General features: G+C 37.7%; 1 protein-coding gene and 1 pseudogene across 5 annotated transcripts in view; one reads left to right on the forward strand and one right to left on the reverse strand.

The window, feature by feature from the left end:
- Nucleotides 1-546: 546 nt before the first annotated feature.
- Nucleotides 547-19225, reverse strand: part of BNIP2 (BCL2 interacting protein 2) — a 32008-nt gene continuing 13329 nt past the window's right edge. For 2 of the 5 annotated variants that reach the window (XM_014341513.5, XM_057299899.2), the window contains exons 6-10: nt 14046-14148; nt 12592-12723; nt 10683-10769; nt 10299-10397; nt 547-5524 (exon numbers count right to left, since the gene is read on the reverse strand). In XM_014341513.5, the coding sequence (XP_014196999.2) occupies nt 5473-5524; nt 10299-10397; nt 10683-10769; nt 12592-12723; nt 14046-14148 (473 nt within the window). In that variant the 3' untranslated portion in view covers nt 547-5472. Of the gene's footprint in view, nt 5525-6759; nt 7013-9506; nt 9543-10298; nt 10398-10682; nt 10770-12591; nt 12724-14045; nt 14149-19225 lie in introns of those variants that run through there. The other 3 variants (XM_034938852.3, XM_063596691.1, XM_063596692.1) reach the window with 3 other exon arrangements.
- On the forward strand, nt 18133-18961 carry LOC134729077 (phosphatidylinositol N-acetylglucosaminyltransferase subunit H-like; annotated as a pseudogene).

Here is a 19225-nt window from a genome sequence, read left to right on the forward strand (position 1 = left end):
AGGTGAGCGAATCACCTGAGGTCAGGAATTCGAGACCAGCCTCAACGTGGAGAAACCCTGTCTCTACTAAAATACAAAAAAAATTTCGCTGGGCGTGTTGGTGCATGCCTGTAATCCCAGCTACTCGGGAGGCGGAGGCAGGAGAATTGCTTGAACCTGGGAGGCGGAGGGTGCGGTGAGCCAAGATGGCGCCATTGCACTCCAGCCTGGGCAACAAGAGCGAAACTGTCTCAAAATAAATAAATAAATAAATAAATAAATAAATAAATAAAAGCCATGTTTTCATTTTAAGCCACTCATGGTTTCATCCTTGGATTCCCCATTAATTAAAAAAAATTCTCAACTATGAAACACAAAGTTTCATTATTGTTTTGATGTTAAAATAAAGCAGGCTGAACTCTCTAATCCCCAAAGAATAGAAGCACTTAGACTATAGAAAGGGAAACAAGTGTAAAGGTCTGAAATTATTTAAGAGGTTTATAGGATAATTCAAAGCAAAAATTTAGTAGCATAATGAAAGAAAAATGTGATAAAAAGACAAAGACGAACGTTCCAATTAATTTATTTAAATTCATTAATGTTGCAAAAAATATGATGTGCAACAAATCAAGACACAAGTTATATTCCTAACAGGTCAAAGAAAATATTACATCTCCTTAGTAAATCATGACCAACTCTGGTATTTCTTACAGGGACCACATTAATATCTTGCACACACAGACATCAGAACTGAATTTCTGACAGTACTAGGCTGGGCAACATCATCTTAAGAGTAGGAAAATATCACAGTACATTAATTTTGTCTAAATGACAGCAATGAACTTGTGGTAACAAAAGTATTTTTGGAATAGATATCAAAGTGTGTTAATGTCTTAAACTCTGAATTGTGTTCTGTGTGAATAGTGCTCCAAGGGCTGTGCAAGTCAGTGGCCCTGAACATCATCAATATTTACTAGCTAGGTTTACACAAATAAACAAGCAACTGTTAAACGGACATTAAACTTTACAAAGTCCACATACAAAAAGTGCAGTGTAGAAGCTGATGAATGTTATTTTCCAAGTTCCTCCTTAGCCAAACTGCATAAAAATTTCAAAATGCAAATATTTTAACTTCTTGTTAAACATGATTCTAAGACATCCTACAAGCCTAGTATCATTAATTTGAAAGCACGAAATGATTTTCATTTGGTGCTTAAGTGCTTTATGTGAATTTTTCATAGCATTTTACTTAGTTCTCAAAACATAAATATGTCTATTATAAATAGTTGCAACATACTGTTATATTCAAATTTTAGTGTCACTCCTTACTGTTAAACATGCCATACTACTTTATTTTCAATTATCCTTTAGAACTTCAAAGGAAAGTTACATAACTGGGTCTCACCATTGATCTGATTCTAAGTTCATTCAGAATCTCAAGAAGGGCAGAGGGGGATGCTTGCCAGGTAATTCTTTTGTATTAGCTTAGAACATTTGAGTAGATAATACCCCACTTCCCTCACCAGTTGGGCTTCCCATTCAAGTCTAAGTTCTTGACTCTCCCAGCAACTCAAACTACACAATTCCTATGACCTATGAGAAGACCAGACCTATTTTAACAGCAAAATAGGTCTAACTTGTGAGTACATACATTAATGCCTCTTTTTACTCTATCCCTCTCAGATTTGTGGTCCATTTCCAAATGTCCATATAGGATTGGAGAAAAAACAGGCATGAAAACAAAATAGAATGGTGTAGCAATCTCTATTTTCAGCCTATCTCCTACTCCCATTTGCTTGACCAAGTTTAACACTTCTCCACATATAACATGGAAAAAGGAAGGATGAACCTACCGTAATGTCTCTACCAATCTCATCAGGAAACTGGCATGTTCTATCTGATATGTCCTAATGCTAATTTATCACTTGAAGAAATATAAAAAGCCACTTCTGTATAAAACACATGTCCAAATTCCCTGAGCATTCACATAAACAGCCAAATAGAAATGTTATATAGTCTTTTTAAAAGGCCTCTATCAAAAAGCAGATCTCTTACCTTTTTAAATTCTGGAATTACGGTTAAAAAAATTCTAGCTACAGATACATGCTTGCCAATCAGCGTATTTCAGTATTCAGTGCACTTACTAGTGATGTCCATTTTGGAAGACTAAATCAATGTTCAGCAACAGTGAAATATGAAAAAAACAAAAAAACAAAAAAACCAACCAAAAACCCTCAATCCTAAACTTTTAAGTGCTGTAACTGCTAACCTTCTCTGCTCGAACTTGCTTCTGTATGAAGAGACAAAGAAAGAGAAAATATGAATTCTTATCATGGGTATGTATTATCAACCTTTCCCCCTACAATCCACAGTCTTTATTCACATACCTTGCGTATAGCCTGCAGGTTTTCCTGCTGCATACAAGAAATGTTACCATCAGCAGTCACATATGGTACTTCCCTTAAAAGGACACACATGGCCGGGCGTGGTGGCTCAAGCCTGTAATCCAAGCATTTGGGAGGCTGAGGCAGGCAGATCACGAGGTCAGGAGTTCGAGACCAGCCTAGCATGGTGAAACCCCGTCTCTACTAAAAATACAAAAATTAGCCGGGCATTGTGGCGTGTGCCTGTAATCCCAGCTACTCAGGAGGCTGAGGCAGGAGAAATGCTTGAACCCGGGAGGCAGAGGTTGCAGTGAGGCAGGATTGCGCCACTGCACTCCAGAATGGGTGACAGAGTGAGTCTCTGTCTCCAAAAAAAAAAAAAAAAAAAAAAGAGGGCACACATACAGTGGCATCTTAGGTAACAACTATGTCTTTATCCCTTTATAAAGGTTTGCTTTCTCTTACTTCCTAGCTTTATCACTTTCCAATGCCTCTGCTAGACCCTACTTAGAATCGTATTTCTTCATATCTCCCTCTGAGTTAAAGATTGTTAAGCTTAAATTGTGGGGTGAATAGAACGTCTTCCCTTGGTGCTTGCTTAGGAGTATGATCAAGCAGAACACAGAATCAAATTATTTCACATGAAAAACTTCTGACTAAAAAAGGGGCACTTAGAGCCTAGTGACAGAAGCATCAAATTAAGCCAGTTAAATTAGATCCATGATCCCAACAGAAAGATAAAAGTACAATCACATATACTTTCACCTTGGTCAGTAATGGGAAATTAAAATGGAATAATATGGGAAAATGTTAACTTAGCTATAGATTAGAAACAACAGACTTAATAAATGCTCTTCCTCTAACCTACTATTATGATCTTAAATCTTATAAAACATTTATTGTGGGTACATCTCTATACCAGATTCCATTAAGGTGCAGGTTAAAGCAGGTATCCCTTTAGTTTACTGATTCACAGCACCTCATTTTCATTATATCCCAGGTGTTATCACTGTTGTCTCTGAATTTTAATGTTTAACAGAATAGTCTTCTACTTTTAAAAAAAATTCAGAAAAACATCACTTTTGCAACATGTATCTACAGTTAGGAGCAATGACTGCAAAATCAAAAATCAAAATAATGCAAAAAAGAGTTGAAGTTATTCTTCATATTTTTTAAACTGAAGAACCAAGTACTTAATGTGGTAGAAAACCACCTATTAAAAACCTCAGCCCATTTTGAACAAGATAAAGATGTACAGATGAAAGACTACGTTAAATCGTCTACAAATATAGAATCTAATGACAAATTCAATATAATTGTTTATACATAATCCTTATATGGTAAATTCAGAAGGAATGCCTAACTTGTTATTGTTAGTTTTCTTCTTCAACAAAAAGTGTTCCTAAAATGTGAGCAAGCAATAATCGTTTTGGCTTAATTCACTGTAATGACATTAGTTCAGGATCTGCCAAGAGCTGCTGGATCTGAGTTAAGTCAGGAGGCTGCTGAGGAATGTTTCATCCTGGGAATCCTCCAGCATCTCTCTCCTATAACTGGTTTTAAGTTAGCATGCCAAGTTTAGGACTGAGGAGGACAAAAAATATAGGAAAGTTCCCTTTTGTAACAGAAGGTTTGTAAGTACATGAGAATGGTCACAGCCACATGTTTGTGTTCAATGTAGGATAAATCTTAAAAGGTTAGCTCACATCCACTTCAATTTTGCTACTCTAGGCCACTGTTTTGTAAAATACCTTACAGGAAGGGTTGAAGAGTAGCCATGACCTTCAAATTTGGAAGGTATTATGCTTACCAGCTGTGTATGAGCCTTTCAAGTATATGACACAATATTAGATCAATCTGTTGTTTTAGAAATAATTTTGTCGGTAATTAAACTTTTTGTTTGGAGGCACAAACACAATTTATTTCAATGTAAAGGTACTACCAAATGAAACAGTTTAAATGCTTGTAACAAACGTGTTATCCAAAACAGCACAATATGATGATGCTAAGACTTACAAAATTAACCTAATTTACAGTATTGTCAAACATGATTTCATACAAACTTGAATAAACACCACATCTAACTAGGTCAAACAACTACTGAGTTCAAATAATTGATATGGAAGTATTTTGGTAAAGTGCCCATAGTGAGAGCAGTTTAAAAAGCAGCCCCTGTTTTCTATAGAAAAAGTTGTGACAGTGAATAACTCATCACATTCTCTGCAATACTACGCAGCACTCATACACACTCAGGGGAGCAATACCCTGGACACATAGCTTATTTCACATTAGTGAACAAACTCAAGATTTTTATAAAGTTCTGACTTTGGGCCAGAAGATAAAATGTCCCATATATACATATATACAAACCCTAATTCCTACCCTCTTAAATCCTCTAGTTCTAAGAATGGCTTTTTGACTTGTCTTTAAGTTTAGAAAGGAAAAAGTGTGCAATGCGCTTGCATTTGTCCTTGCTGAATTATGAAACAAATATGTTAAATGAGAAAAAAACCTTGGGATGGTACTAATACACTTCGATTATATACATGATCTTTGGGTATTCATGAGAATCAGTTTAACCATCTGTTGCCTTATGAAAAACTTAATTTTCTAAGTTACCCAGGAAATGTATTTAACCATTTACAAAAACAAAAATTCTAATATGCACTTTAGAAAATCGTGGTCTTATGTACCTGCATATTTCTTCCATAAGACAGGTACACATTGAAAAATATTGCTCAATGACATAAAAATATATATTATTTCTTTCCTTTGCCATTTATGCATATAAATATTTCACCGAAGAAGATGCATCATTCAATAAACAAATGCAAAAACTGCTTTATATAAAGTGTGGTTCTCTATTTAGCAATATAAAATATAAAATGATAATAATACAGTTAGCTATTAAAGAGCTAAATTCAAGAAATTTGCAAACCAGTACAGCAGTGAACAGTCCCTTGTATAATACAAAAGTCCATTATGAAAAAGTCAAGTCTATTTTGTAACAGGTTACATAAAAATATGGGCCAATAAATGCATTATGAATGCAGAAACAGCACTGCTCCATCAGCACATTCTTCAGTCTTGTTTGGACTAGATGCCAAACTTACTGTTCATTTTTCGGTTCATCTTGTTTTCCATTAAGTTCTTGATCAACTCTGTTTAATGAAGAATATATAAAATAAGAAACCAGCAACTGAACAATTTTCTTTCTAAAAATAATGACTATTTTAGCATAGAATATTACTCTGCTAAAGACAAAGCTTTGCAAAGAAGCAGACATAGTAAAAACAGTTACCAAACATCATTTCCCCAACAAGAAAAGAGAATTTTTAAAGGCAGGAGGACACTGGCAAGAAATGTGACTGTTGTTTCTTTAAAGATTATAAAATACTTTACATACAAATGCATATAAACTTTTTTTTTTTTTTTCTTTTTTTTGAGACGGAGTCTTGCTCTGTCACCCAGGCTGGAGTGCAGTGGCACAATCTCAGCTCACTGCAATCTCCGCCTCCTGGGTTCACACCATTCTCCTGCCTCAGCCTCCCGAGTTGCTGGGACTACAGGCGCCCGCCACCATGCCCGGCTAATTTTTTGTATTTTTAGTAGAGGTGGGGTTTCACCATGTTAGCTAGGATGGTCTTGATCTCCTGACCTCGTGATCCGCCTGCCTCAGCCTCCCAAAGTGCTGGGATTACAGGCGTGAGCCACCGTGCCCAGCCATAAACTTTCTTAAAAGTTCAAATTACATGGCATATTAAAATCTTGACCTGTAACTTGGCTGTGGTAGGGATCCAGGTGGTACGAAAATGGCAGGAAAAACAACTCCCTCAAAAATGATTCTGTTAACTAAAATATGAAAATGCCATGAAGGCCACCAATTATCAATCAATATTTTAAAATTCAGTGATAAAAAATGCATCCTTATAGAACCCATAATTATTCTCCAAAACTTATTGGTACACAGTTTGTGAATGCCTTAAATTTGTTTTGACAGTAAGAAGCCTTAAGAATTTAACATTCAAGGCCGGATGCCGTGGCTCACGCCTGTAATCCCAACACTTTGGGAGGCCTAGGCGGGTGGATCACGAGGTCAGGAGTTCGAGACCAGCCTGGCCAACACAGTGAAACCCCATCTCTACTAAAAATACAAAAATTAGCCAGGTGTGGTGGTACGCGTCTGTAGTCCCAGCTACTTTGGAGGCTGAGGTAGGAGAACCGCTTGAACCCAGGAGGCAGAGCTTGCAGTGAGAGCTGAGACCATGCCATTGCACTCCAGACTGGGTGACAGAGTGAGACTCCGTCTTAAAAAAATAAATAAAATTAAAAAAAAGAATTTAACATTCAAAAATATCTAATATAAATTAATTATTGGCTAGACACAGTGGCTTACACCTATGATCCCAGCACTTTGGAAGGCCGAGGCGGGCGGACTGCTTGACCAGGAGTTTGAGACCAGCCTGGGCAACATGGCAAAACTCCGTCTCTACAAAAAATACAAAAATTAGCCAGGTGTGGTAGTGTGCACTTGTAGTCCCAGCTACTCAGAAGGCTGAGGTGGAAGGATTGCTTGAGCCCTGGAGACGGAGGCGACAGTGAACCGAGACTGCACCACTGCACTCCAGCCTGGGTGACACAGGAAGACCCTGTCTCAAAAAAACAAAACAAAAACCCATCAAAAAGCTTATTTATTTAGTGGTGGGTTGGACATCAGTCATATCAAAATTTACGCATGTGGGCATTAGAAGGATTACATAATTACCACATAATAATTACAGACAACCCTTCAAAGCTAACAGTCTATTACTATTACATTTGTAGTGGTCTGAATAACCGATGAAGGGACCTTTAAAACAATCCGGTATTAGATAAAGAAAAATATTTTTCATATGTTTTTATTCTCATCACCCATTACTATGCCCACCTGAATATTAGTGAAACAGACCTAAAAGCCCTGGTCTGTGGTAAAGCCAAAGTAAAATTTTAAAATATTTAAAATATTGTTATAAAAAATTTGGAATGTATTTCTGATAAGGCATGCAAAATATATCAAATCCTCTTAACATCTGAAATATCCTTACCAACTAATTTCATAATTATTTTTAAACTCCCCTGAAACATTTTAACAATCTGTATCTGCATGGCCACACTTGCATCCAGTTGTTTGAAAGAAACATTTTAAACATTTAAACTGCTATCCTTTTTCTGTCACTGGGGACACTGGATCTCACTGTTGTCAACATTTCTTCAACCCTCTTCCCCACAAGCCCCTCAAGAAAATGGTTTTGCCCCTTCTTCCCCTGCTCCCCAAAAACCTGCCATAGGGACTCATAGCTTCATACTCTTCTTAGCACCACTACTTATCATAACATGCAGTTGTCACCTTAAATAAGCTCCCTTGCACCTAGCTTCTGTAAAGTTTGGTTTAGGCTGGGCGTGGTGGCTGACGCCTGTAATCCCAGCACTTTGGGAGGCCAAGGTGGGTGGATCACCTGAGATCAGGAGTTCGAGACCATCCTGGCCAACATGGTGAAACCCAGTCTCTACTAAAAATGCAAAAATTAGCCAGGCATGGTGGTGGGTGCCTGTAATCCCAGCTACTTGGGGGGCTGAGGCAGCAGAATCGCTTGAACCCGGGAGGCAGAGATTGCAGTTAGCTGAGACTGGGCCATTGCACTCCTGCCTGGGTGACAAGAGTGAAACTCTGTCTCAAAACAAAACATGCCTCTCTACCTAAATTTAATTTAAAAATTAAATTTTATCATTTTCAGATTGACAAAAATTTATTATTTTTTAAGACTAAAGAAACTACAAAAAAACAGAACGTTTTTGAAAGATACATGTAATCATTCTATTTATGGTTAAACACAAGTAAAAAAAAAGATAAAATAGTGACAGGTTTCAAACAATACATTTAAATAAAAAGTACAAATTCCATATTTTTTCTGATGTCTAAATTACTTAACAGTATTAAAAACTTTTTTTAAAAAGGCTTAATACAGCATATTTTATCAACAAAGGCAATTCACTGTGAAATCTATGAAGCAGCTGGCTTCAAAATATTCTACAATTACAAATCATATTTTTAATTTCAGCCCCTTGTCTGTCGAATGCACAGCAATGCCTAGAAAGGAATGTGAAATCAGCATGATCTAAAATCACTGTCTACATTTCTATGTTAAAGTGTTGGTTAAACTGTGAAGTGTCATATAGAAGTGTAAAACTGATTCTATCACAGTCTACTAAATTCTCACTCATCAACAGAAACAAAATGTGTTCAAAGTTAAGAATGTTCCAGTTAGTTACAGTTGGCTCCTTAGAATGGTCAAGAAAATTACATATAAATCTCTCACCATAACTCTTAAGATTGTATTAAACTATGTTTTGCTAATTTAATTGCCAATATTTTAAAGATCTAACAAACTAGATCTAAATTCTACGTTTTTCTAAATTATTATATAAAATTCTAAGTATTTTATACTCTTGCCTTTCATCATCTATGTCAAGGTATCAATAGATAATAGTTTGTTATGCTCAAAGCAGAAGTGTTCAAAATTAAATTTAAAATAGAAAGTGAAGTGTTTAACTGTTAAATGGGACACTGAGATTTTAGGTATTTTATCACATGTAGAATTTGACTGGTTAGCAAGCCATTTAATTTAAGCATAAAAGGAAATCAATGTTGGTTAGCCAAAGTATATATGCATTGCAAATATAATAATCAACCCCAGGGAAATAAATTGAGAACTTTTAAAAAGTCTGCAAAAATATTTCAAAAGCACAAGTTAGCGATTTAAAGAAAATGGTGAAACAGATAAAGTCTTAAAATTATTTGGTGTTCCAAATACCATTTTTAGTAATTTCTCTGGTTTCACCATTAGTACTTAGACTAAGAAGGAGAGAGAAGGGTCTGTGGTTTTTAATTGCTAACTGGCATCATATATGGCAATAAAACATGGTGAATCCAAGTCATATTCAGCCTTAGGAACTCTGGGTTCACCCTGTATTTGGAAGTTGGGGTACATTTATATTTGCAAATGCTATTATCTTTGTCTACAAGCTAACCAACCAATAAGGAAGAGTTAGTCTGCAATGCAAATGGACTAGTCTAGATGCAACCCAGTCAAGGTGTGCATATACCTTTTTTGTTTCTTTTTAAACTTTTCTTCTTCATACCTTTGTAGGGAAGAGTTATTTCAGTAAATATACATGTTATGAAAATGAATAAAAACTTGAAAAAAGCTACTAAAAATAAACTCATTTAAATTTTCCAGCAAAACCAAAAATATTTACATGATGTAGAAAGTAAAAATTTACTTAATAAATCTGACTTTCATACATTAAATAGACTAAAACCTCAGGTGAGCAGAACAAAGAAACTTTTCCACATGCATTGTAATACTCAGTTATTTATGTTAACAGCCTTCTACCAAGTCCAAGAAGTTACATGGAAGAATGTGAATCTGATAATCAGAACAGAATTTCAGTCACTGGAAAACATTAAGGTTATGATGATTTAAATATTTTTATTTATTTAGCAATATGATTATTCAATAATAATATTGATGATCAGTTTACTCAAATTTGTTGAGCACTATGTTCAAGTTTGGAGAATGCTCTTTAGTACTGATCAATTAGAGAAATCATCTCTTAGACTATAAGTAGTCTATAAAAGTATAACATGAATCACAACCGGAAATAATTTATCCTAGTTCTTCAACTGACAGCCTGAAGAAAATGCTAACTTAGGGGGATGGTGTGGGAAAATGGCTTCTTCCTCTTTTTCTTTGTTACACACACACACACGCGTGCGCGCGCGCGCGCGCGCAGTTATAAAATATAATACATAAAGAATGAGTATTGAAAAGTATTATCCATTGCACATCAAAATGTTAAGATCCAATACAATTAAGGAAATAAAACAAAACATACTGTTTTATGCATTCTGGTATGCCAACGTATTCCATGGGGACAAGTTCTGCTAGTTCTGCCAAATTAAACACGTATTTAATTTTTTGGCTGAATTTCGAGCTATGGAAGAAAATAAAAATAATTACTTCCATATTTCTGACAAATACAATGGATACAATGTTTACAAGATACAAAAATCATGTCATTTTGAATGTTCAAAACACAAAAAGATGATAAATGTCTGAGGTGATGGATGTACTAATCACCCAGGTTTGATCATTATACAATGTATACACATATCAAAATATAGCTCTGTATCCCATAAGTATGTATAGTTATTATGTGTTAACTAAAAATAAATAAATAAAAAAAATAAAATTAAAGTCAATGGCTCTCAAAAATTACCTAATAAATGGTCTTGTAACAGCCAGAAGTGTTCTGATAAACCAAGAAGGATGTACAATGATTAGGGATTTTAGATTTTTCCGTAACCTGGAGTTTAAAAAAAAAAACACACACACAAAGAAAATTAAAAATTTCTATAAATTCTAATGCTGCAAGTTTATACAAAATAATAGTTGAAAAATCTCACCCAAAAGTTCTCATTTAGGTGTGATACCCCTGTAGACAAGAAAATGCACTCTTAAATTCTTATGGTCCCTCCTACTGCTATGAAATGAACTTTACTTCATTTGGCCAGATTTACGTCCACAGTATAGCCTGTTACTAAATGTCTCCTAGCATACACATTCACTTGTCTTCAGGACTCTGTTAACAGGGAAAGAGGCCAATACTGAATGTAAAAGTAAACTATTCTCATTTTCCAAGACTAGGGAGAAATTGGTGCTAAGTTCTTCAAAACCATGAAAAGCACTGTGCAGGCAGAGAAGTGTGAGTGGAGAAGATGACCACAGGAACAAAAACAAATCAGATCTAACTCCTATTCTTAAGGAATTTAAAGTTTTGATTAAAAATTAAAGGTATTATCCTAGACCTCTCCTTTTTAAATGACTAAATACTCTTTGTATTATGCATATTTCACACATAAAGTGAGATACATATATAATCATAAGAGCTAGCCAATGTCAAATTTAGATGTGAAGAGAAACCTATTAATGGGTCTGACTTGATTTAAATTAGCCACAGCAAGATCAAACCAATCGGAAGATCACATTCCTTCCATTAAGTACTGATGACTAACTCCCAAGACAAAACACTTCTAAAGCTTATTCCAAAGAAAGATTACAACTAAATAAGCACCATTAAGAAACATAAATATTGAGCACTGTGGCTCATGCCTGTAATCCTAGCACTTTGGGAGGCTGAGGCAGGTGGATTGCTTTAGTCCAGGAGTTCAAGAACCAGCCTGGGCAACATGTCAAAACGCTGTCTCTACAAAAAATACAAAAATTAGCTGGGTGTGGTGGCACATGCCTGTAGTCCCAGCTACCTGGGAGGCTGAGGTGGCAGAATCACCTGAGCTTGGGAGGTTGCTGCTACAGTGAGCAGAGACTGCATCACTGGACTCCAGCCTAGATGACAGAGTGAGACCCTGTCTCAAAACAAAACAAAAACAAAAACATAAAACATGCTAAGCACTATAAATTAGGCAAAACTCAATGTAATGAAACAGGAAACATACTACATTCTCCATCCTTTGCCAAGACGTAAATAATAGGAAAAAAAGTGTTCAATGTGGAGAAAATTGCATCTTATAAATAAGGAGAAAGTCTTCAATTAAATAAGGAGAAATATAAAGCTACTTTATAAGTTTGAAGAATTAAGGTTATTCTTTATAGAAAAATCAAAATTGATTTCCCTCACAATATTCTAAAATGCTATCTTTAGAAAATAGAAACCTGCCATGAAATAAATCAATAAAATTTAAAAAATAAATGGTGTTTTAAAATAGCAACAGAAGGCTGGGCGCGGTGGCTCACGCCTGTAATCCCAGCACTTCAGGAGGCCGAGGCGGGCGGATCACCTAAGGTCAGGAGTTTGAGACAAGCTTGACCAACATGGATAAACCCCGTCTCTACAAAAAATACAACATTAGCTGGGCGTGGTGGCGCATGCCTGTAATCCCAGCTACTTGGGAGGCTGAGGCAGGAGAATCGCTTGAACCTGGGAGGTGGAGGTTGCGGTGAACCGAGATTGTGCCATTGCACTCCAGCCTGGGCAACAAGAGTGAAACTCCGTCTCAAAAAAAAAAAAAAGTAAAAAAAAAAAAAAATAGCAACAAAAAACAAAGTTTGATTTCCTAAAGCCATTATAAAATTTTTTCAGACTAGCTTTCAACTTGTATTTGTATTACCTTCTATCAATTTGCTGATAACATTTCCTGAGCCATCCCAGACTGGGCATTTTTCTTCGAGTTGTTGCACCATTTAAATAAACTATCATGTAGTTTTCTGCTACTAATAGCTCCAAAGTGCCAATAACATATCTGTAAAAAACAAATTAAGTTTAAGCCTTAAAAATCACTGTGCATAACTGAACTAGGTTCTCTAAATTGTACCATTATACAATTACTTCCTCTCTCCTACAATGAGAGCAACAATGAAAATGCTCAAACCGCATTAGCTAGTATTACGATTATCTTATTTTTTAGAGATATATTTTGAAATGTTTCTAGTTGAAATGATTTGCTCCTGGGATTTGCTTCAAACTTGTAAACTGGGGGTTAGAAGTGGGAAAGAAGTATAAATTGATAATTGTTGAAGTGACTGATACATGAAGATTTGATATGCTTCTCTTTACCCCTGTGTATGTTTGAGACTTTCCACAATACGGTTTTTAAAAACTGCACTAACCTGAGAAATAGAATGACCTTGTGGAAAAAGAACTGATTTGGCTCAATTATATTGGCCTTCTAGGGGTAAATGTAATTTAGCCACATGATTTTGAGACAAAAATCACTTCTTTACACTTAACGTGCCTGCAAATGTTAACATAAAACAGTTGGGACAGGTAAGGCATGGTGGCTTACTTGAGCCCAGGAGTTTGAGACCAACCCTGGCAACATAGTGAGACTCTGTCTCTACCAAAAATTAAGAAGTCAGCAGGATGTGGTGACATGTGCCTGCAGTCCCAGCCACTAGGGAGGCTGAGGTAGGAGGATGGCTTGAGCCCGTGAGGTCAAGGCTGCAGGGAGCCGTAGTTGTACCACTGCACTCCAGCCTGGGTGACAGAGTGAAACTCCATATCAAAACAAAACAAAACAAAGTTGGAACAAATAATCTGAGATATATTTCCCAGTTTTAAAATGACAATTTTTCTCTTGAATTGGAAAACTATTGTTCCATAATATCAAAGAATAAGGACTCATCTAGTCCTGTATCTAGTAACAAATACTTTTACTTTAACCTTCATTCTGTTGTTCACAAACTTGCACGTGAAAAGATCTGGGATATTTATTTTTCTGAGACAGGGTCTTACTCTGTCACCCAGGGTGGAGTGCAGTGGCAAAATCACAGTTCACTGCAGCTTTGACCACATGGGCTCAGGTGATACTTCCACCTCAGCCTCCTGAGTAGGTGGGGCTACAGGCCCATACTACCATGCCTGGCTAATTTTTTGATTTTGTAGAGAAAGGGTTTTGTCATATTGCCTAGGCTGGTCTCCAACTCCTGGACTCAAGTGATCTGCCCACTTCAGTCTCCCAAAGAACTGGAATATTTATAATTTTTAAAAAGGTTAAGTTTCTTAAGGTGTAGATCTAATTAGCTCAGAATTCTGTCCAAATGTTTTTGTTAAATATATACTTACTTAAAAAGATTGTCCATCAGGTATCTATAGTTAGGCTGACTACTTTCAGGCATGAAACAGACAGCAAACACAACAATGGCATTTAATCCATCCCCATAATATCCTAAAAAAGAAACCAAAGACAGTATCACCAGCACGATTTTACTCTTAGGCATTTTTAGAAGACATCTGTATGATTAGTAAATTATAAATAAGAGTTTACTTTTCACAGATTTCTGTATTAAATGTATGTTTTGTAAATCTTATATGGTCTTATATAGAATTTTAATGTCTTCTTCCCAAAAAGAGAACAGTAAAATTTAAAGAGGACGGTGGACAGAAAAAACAAAAAAACCCAGGACCACTTAAATTCACATATTTAAAAAGGCAGCCCTATTTTAGCAGGTAGACAAATATAGTGATATAACCCAATACAATACAGACACAATACAATATCTGCAATGTATTTTTATTTATTTCTATGATGCTTATGGTTAAAGTGGGTGCTTTTTTTTTTTTTAGATGGAGTCTCGTTCTGTCGTCCAGGCTGGAGGGCAGTGGCACAATCTCAGCTCACTGCAACCTCCGCCTCCTGGCTTCACGCGATTCTCCTGCCTCCCGAGTAGCTGGGATTATAAGCGCACACCACCATGCCCGGCTAATTTTTTGTGTATTTTTAGTAGAGATGGGGTTTCACTACGTTGGCCAGACTGGTCTCGAACTCCTGACCTCGTGATCTGCCTGCCTCAGCCTCCCACAGTGCTGGGATTACAGGCGTGAGCCACCGTGCCCGGCAAAGTGGGTGCTTTTTAATTTTTAATTTTTTTTTAGAGATAGCACCTTGCTCTATTGCCCAGGATGGAGTGCAGTGGCACAATCACAGCTCATGCAGCCTTGAACTTCTGGGCTCAAGGGATCTTCCCACCTCATAGCCTCCAGAGGAGCTGGGGATACAGCACACACAAACATGCCTGGTTAACCTTTAAAAAATTTTTTTTGTAGAGATAGGGTTTCACTGTGTTGCTCAGACTGGTCGTGAACTCCTGGCCTTAAGCAATCCTCCTCCTTTGGCCTCCCAAAGCACTGGGCATGAGCCACATCGCCAGAGCCATAAGTGGGTGATTTTTAAAAGGTAAGTTTATATTTAAAAATGCTAGCATTTTGTAGAAATTAGGACATTAAAACTAAATTAGGCCGGGCGAGGTGGCTCATGCTTGTAATTCCAGCACTTCGGGAGGCTGAGGTGGGCAGATCACTTGAGGCCAGGAATTTTGAGACCAGCCTGGCCAACATGGCGAAACCCCATCTCTACTAAAGATATAAAAAATTAGCTGGGTGTGGTGGTGTGCACCTGTAGTCCCAGCTACTCAGGAGGCTGAGGCAGGACAATCATTCAAACCTGGGAGGCGGAGGTTGCAGTGAGTCGAGACTGCGCCACTGCACTCCAGGCTGGGCAAGAGAGCAAGACGTGGGTCTCAAAAAAAAAAAAAAACCAAAAAACTAAATTACATCTCTGACATAATTTTCAGTAATGGAAAACAGCACTAAAATATGTATGTTTCAACAGCAGTCTTTAGATATTAAGCCAATATTTAGTAGCAAATACTTCTGCTTTAACCTTCATTTCTATTGTTTACAAATTTGCACATGAAAAGATTTGAACATTTCAAGAACATCAGAATCTTCGCTACCTTTCTTAATCACTCAGTCACAAAATATATTAAGTGTGATAATGCAATAAAATAAGGTGGTCTTATTTTCCCCATAAAAAAAGTGCTATTTCTGAAAGATAAGAGATTTAAGCCATAAATCAGGTCTTATAATTTGATTCCTGTGAACTAGCTGAATAATGTATGTCTGTGGACTTCCTGATGCAGATTACGCCATTTTCTTCATCTGAGTACAATTAAATTAGGCAGAAGAATGCAACTACAAATATTCATGTGATTTGCTTTCAGATGAATGAAGACTGTAGAAATAAGCAGGGGAATGCATCTGGCAGAGAGTAAATCAAGTGGAAATGACCCTGAAAAAAAATCAATCTGCTTGACCCATATGCCCTCCGTCCTATGTTAGGAGGATTTAAGGTAGTATGACATGCTCTACAGTGAGTTGTGTTCTGACTTACCACTAACATTCTAGCACTATTTACAATGTGCCTAGGTTAACTTCTATATATGGTACTGTTAGACTGAAAGGATTTATAACTTAAACTTTTATGGCTTTTCCTATTTTTTAAGGGCAGGGACTTAAACCTTGTATTTTTGTATATCCCATAAGTATGGAAAGTGGGTGCTGTATAGAAGTGTGGAGTGAACTAGTTCTCTATTAAAAAATAATTTGGGCTGGGCACTGTGGCTCATGCCTGTAATCCCAGCACTTTGGGAGGCTGAGGTGGGCAGATCACAAGGTCAGGAGTTCGAGACCAGCCTGGCCAATATGGTGAAACCCCGTCTCGACTAAAAATACAAAAATTAGCCGGGCGTGGTGGCGCGCACCTGTAGTCCCACCTACTTGGAAGGCTGAGGCTGGCATATCGCTTGAGCCTGGGAGGCAGAGGTTGTAGTGAGCCGAGATTGCGCCACTGCACTCCAGCCTGGGTGACAGAATGAGACTCCATCTCAAAAAAAAAAAAAAGAAAAAAAAATTTGTTCACGGTTTTAAGGCAAATTAAGAGTTAAGGTTAAAAAGTCCAAGTTTTAGGGCCGGGCACGGTGGCTCATGCCTGTAATCCCAGCACTTCGGGAGGCTGAGGTGAGCAAATCACGAGGTCAGGTGATCGAGACCATCCTGGCTAACATGGTGAAACCCTTTCTCTACTAAAAATACAAAAAATTAGCTGGGTATGGTGGCGTGCACCTGTAATCCCAGCTACTCGGGAGACTGAGGCAGGAGAATCCCTTGAACCGAGGAGGCAGAGGTTGCAGTAAGCTGTCATGCCACTGCACTCCAGCCTGGGTGACATAGCAAGACTCTGTCTCAAAACAAAACAAAACAAAAAGAGTCCAAGTTTTACTTATATCCATAAATGACTTCTACAAGAATGTTCAAAGCAGTTTTGTTTATAACAGCCCAAGCTGGAAACAACTCACATGCACGTAAAAAAAAATGGATAAGCAAATTATGGTTTATCCAAGCAATGGAAAACTACTCAGCAATAAGAAGGAATGTACTGTGGATACGTGCAACAACATGGATGAATCTCAAAAACTGCATGCTGAAAAGTAAACAAGAGTGCATAGGATGATTTTAGTTACTATATATGAAATTCTAGAAGAGGCAAAACTAATCAGGGGGTAGATATGACAGTGGCTACCGAAGGTGAGTATTCATTGCGCAGGGGTATTAAAGAATTCTTCTGGGACAATGAAAATGTTCTATATTTTTAGGGGTATGGGTTTTATATATATGGGTATATATGGTTATATGGGCATTTGTCAAAACTCATTGAACTGTACACATAAGATCAGAGCATTTCACTGTTTATAAATTAGGGAGACTGTTCAGTCCCAGTTTTGGGTAGCCTAGAGACACTTTAAAAAATTTTTTCATTTTGAGACAGGGTCAAAAAACAAAACAAAAAACTAGAGTGCAGTGGGATGATCACGGCCACTGAAGCCTCATCTTCCCAAGCTCAAGCTCTCTCTCCTCCCACCCCAGCCTCCTAAGTAGCTGGGACTACAGGCATATGCCACCACTCCTGGCTAATTTTTTTTTTTTTTTTTGTGGAGACGAGGTCTATGTTGCCCAAGCTGGTCCTGAACTCCTGGGCTCAAGTAATCCTCCTGCCTCAGCCTCCCAAATTGCTGGGATTACAAACCTGAGCCACCGTGCCCAACCTGACAGCTTTCACTACAAATTCTTTTGTACTTTTTCAACTTACTGTATGCATATAATCATTTTTAAATGGTACTTTTATTCTTTTACTTTAAACCTGTCATGTTTCTAAAATGAATGAGAAACGCTTATTATTCTTTCAAAATTACATAATATCTCTAGGCAGAGTTTCTAAAAGTATTTAGAATTCTGATATTGCAGGAGACGGCTAGGGCGGGCGAGCGCAGTGGAATGCCGCGCGGTGCGGTGCGGGCGGCAGAGTTGGGGTGTCATGGAGGATGAGCGGAGCTTTTCGGATATCTGCGGTGGCCGCCTGGCCCTGCAGCGCCGCTACTACTCCCCTTCCTGCCGGGAATTCTGCCTCAGCTGCCCTGGGCTCTCGCTGCATTCGCTCACCGCTGTCACCTGCACGGTGTGGCTGGCAGCCTACGGACTCTTCACCCTCTGCGAGAACAGCATGATCCTCTCTGCTGCCATCTTCATCACCCTCTTAGGTCTGCTTGGTTATCTCCATTTTGTGAAGATTGATCAGGAGACTGTTAATCATTGATTCCCTTGGCATTCAGATGACTTCATCTTATGCTTTAGGCTAAGAAAGCACTACCGTCATAGAAATGGGCAAGGTCAAGGATATTGTCATCAATGAGGCTATTTACATGCAGAAGGTGATTTACTACCTCTGCATCTTATTGAAGGATCCAGTGGAACCACATGGGATATCCCAAGTAGTACCCGTCTTCTAGAGTGCCAAGCCCCGGCTGGACTGCTTGACTGAAGTATACAGGAGCTGCCAGGGGATCCTGGCACACCAGAAAGCCACATCAACAAGCCCATGAGCCCCAACGTTCAGAAGGCCAGCATTGTCTTCCATGGGAGATGACTCTTAAGCCATAGGGGTTGGTTTTCCGTACTCCAAACCATCAGGTGGACACAGTCCTAGGAACCATTATGGATATAGTGCATCTCAGAGCCATAGAGCAGTTGACTGGAAATCTAACTCAGTATATTTCCACGTATTATAGTGTTTTCCTTGTAAGGTTTTGCCTACTTTACCAAAGGAGGGGAGACGTTAAGAATTTTGACACAGTACGTCAAAAGTAATGTCAGCAAAGAACATTGGGAAATTGCTAAGCGTGTACAGGTTTACTTTGTTGATATTTGTGAAGCAAAACAATGGGAAACTGACATCAGATGTCTTGAGAAAGCTATATTTTCCAATAGTGCCCCTTGTGTAAAGTTACAAAAAAAAACAAGCCCTCCACGTACTGGTTAGCAGGAAGAAATGTCCTACAAAAGACGAGTCTGTCAACCTAGCGCCTGTGTTCTGTACGGGGCTTATTTACTCTTAATAAACAGATATCCTT

Source organism: Pan paniscus, chromosome 16, assembly GCF_029289425.2.
Source record: "Pan paniscus chromosome 16, NHGRI_mPanPan1-v2.0_pri, whole genome shotgun sequence".
In the NCBI taxonomy this organism is placed as follows: Eukaryota; Metazoa; Chordata; class Mammalia; order Primates; family Hominidae; genus Pan; species Pan paniscus.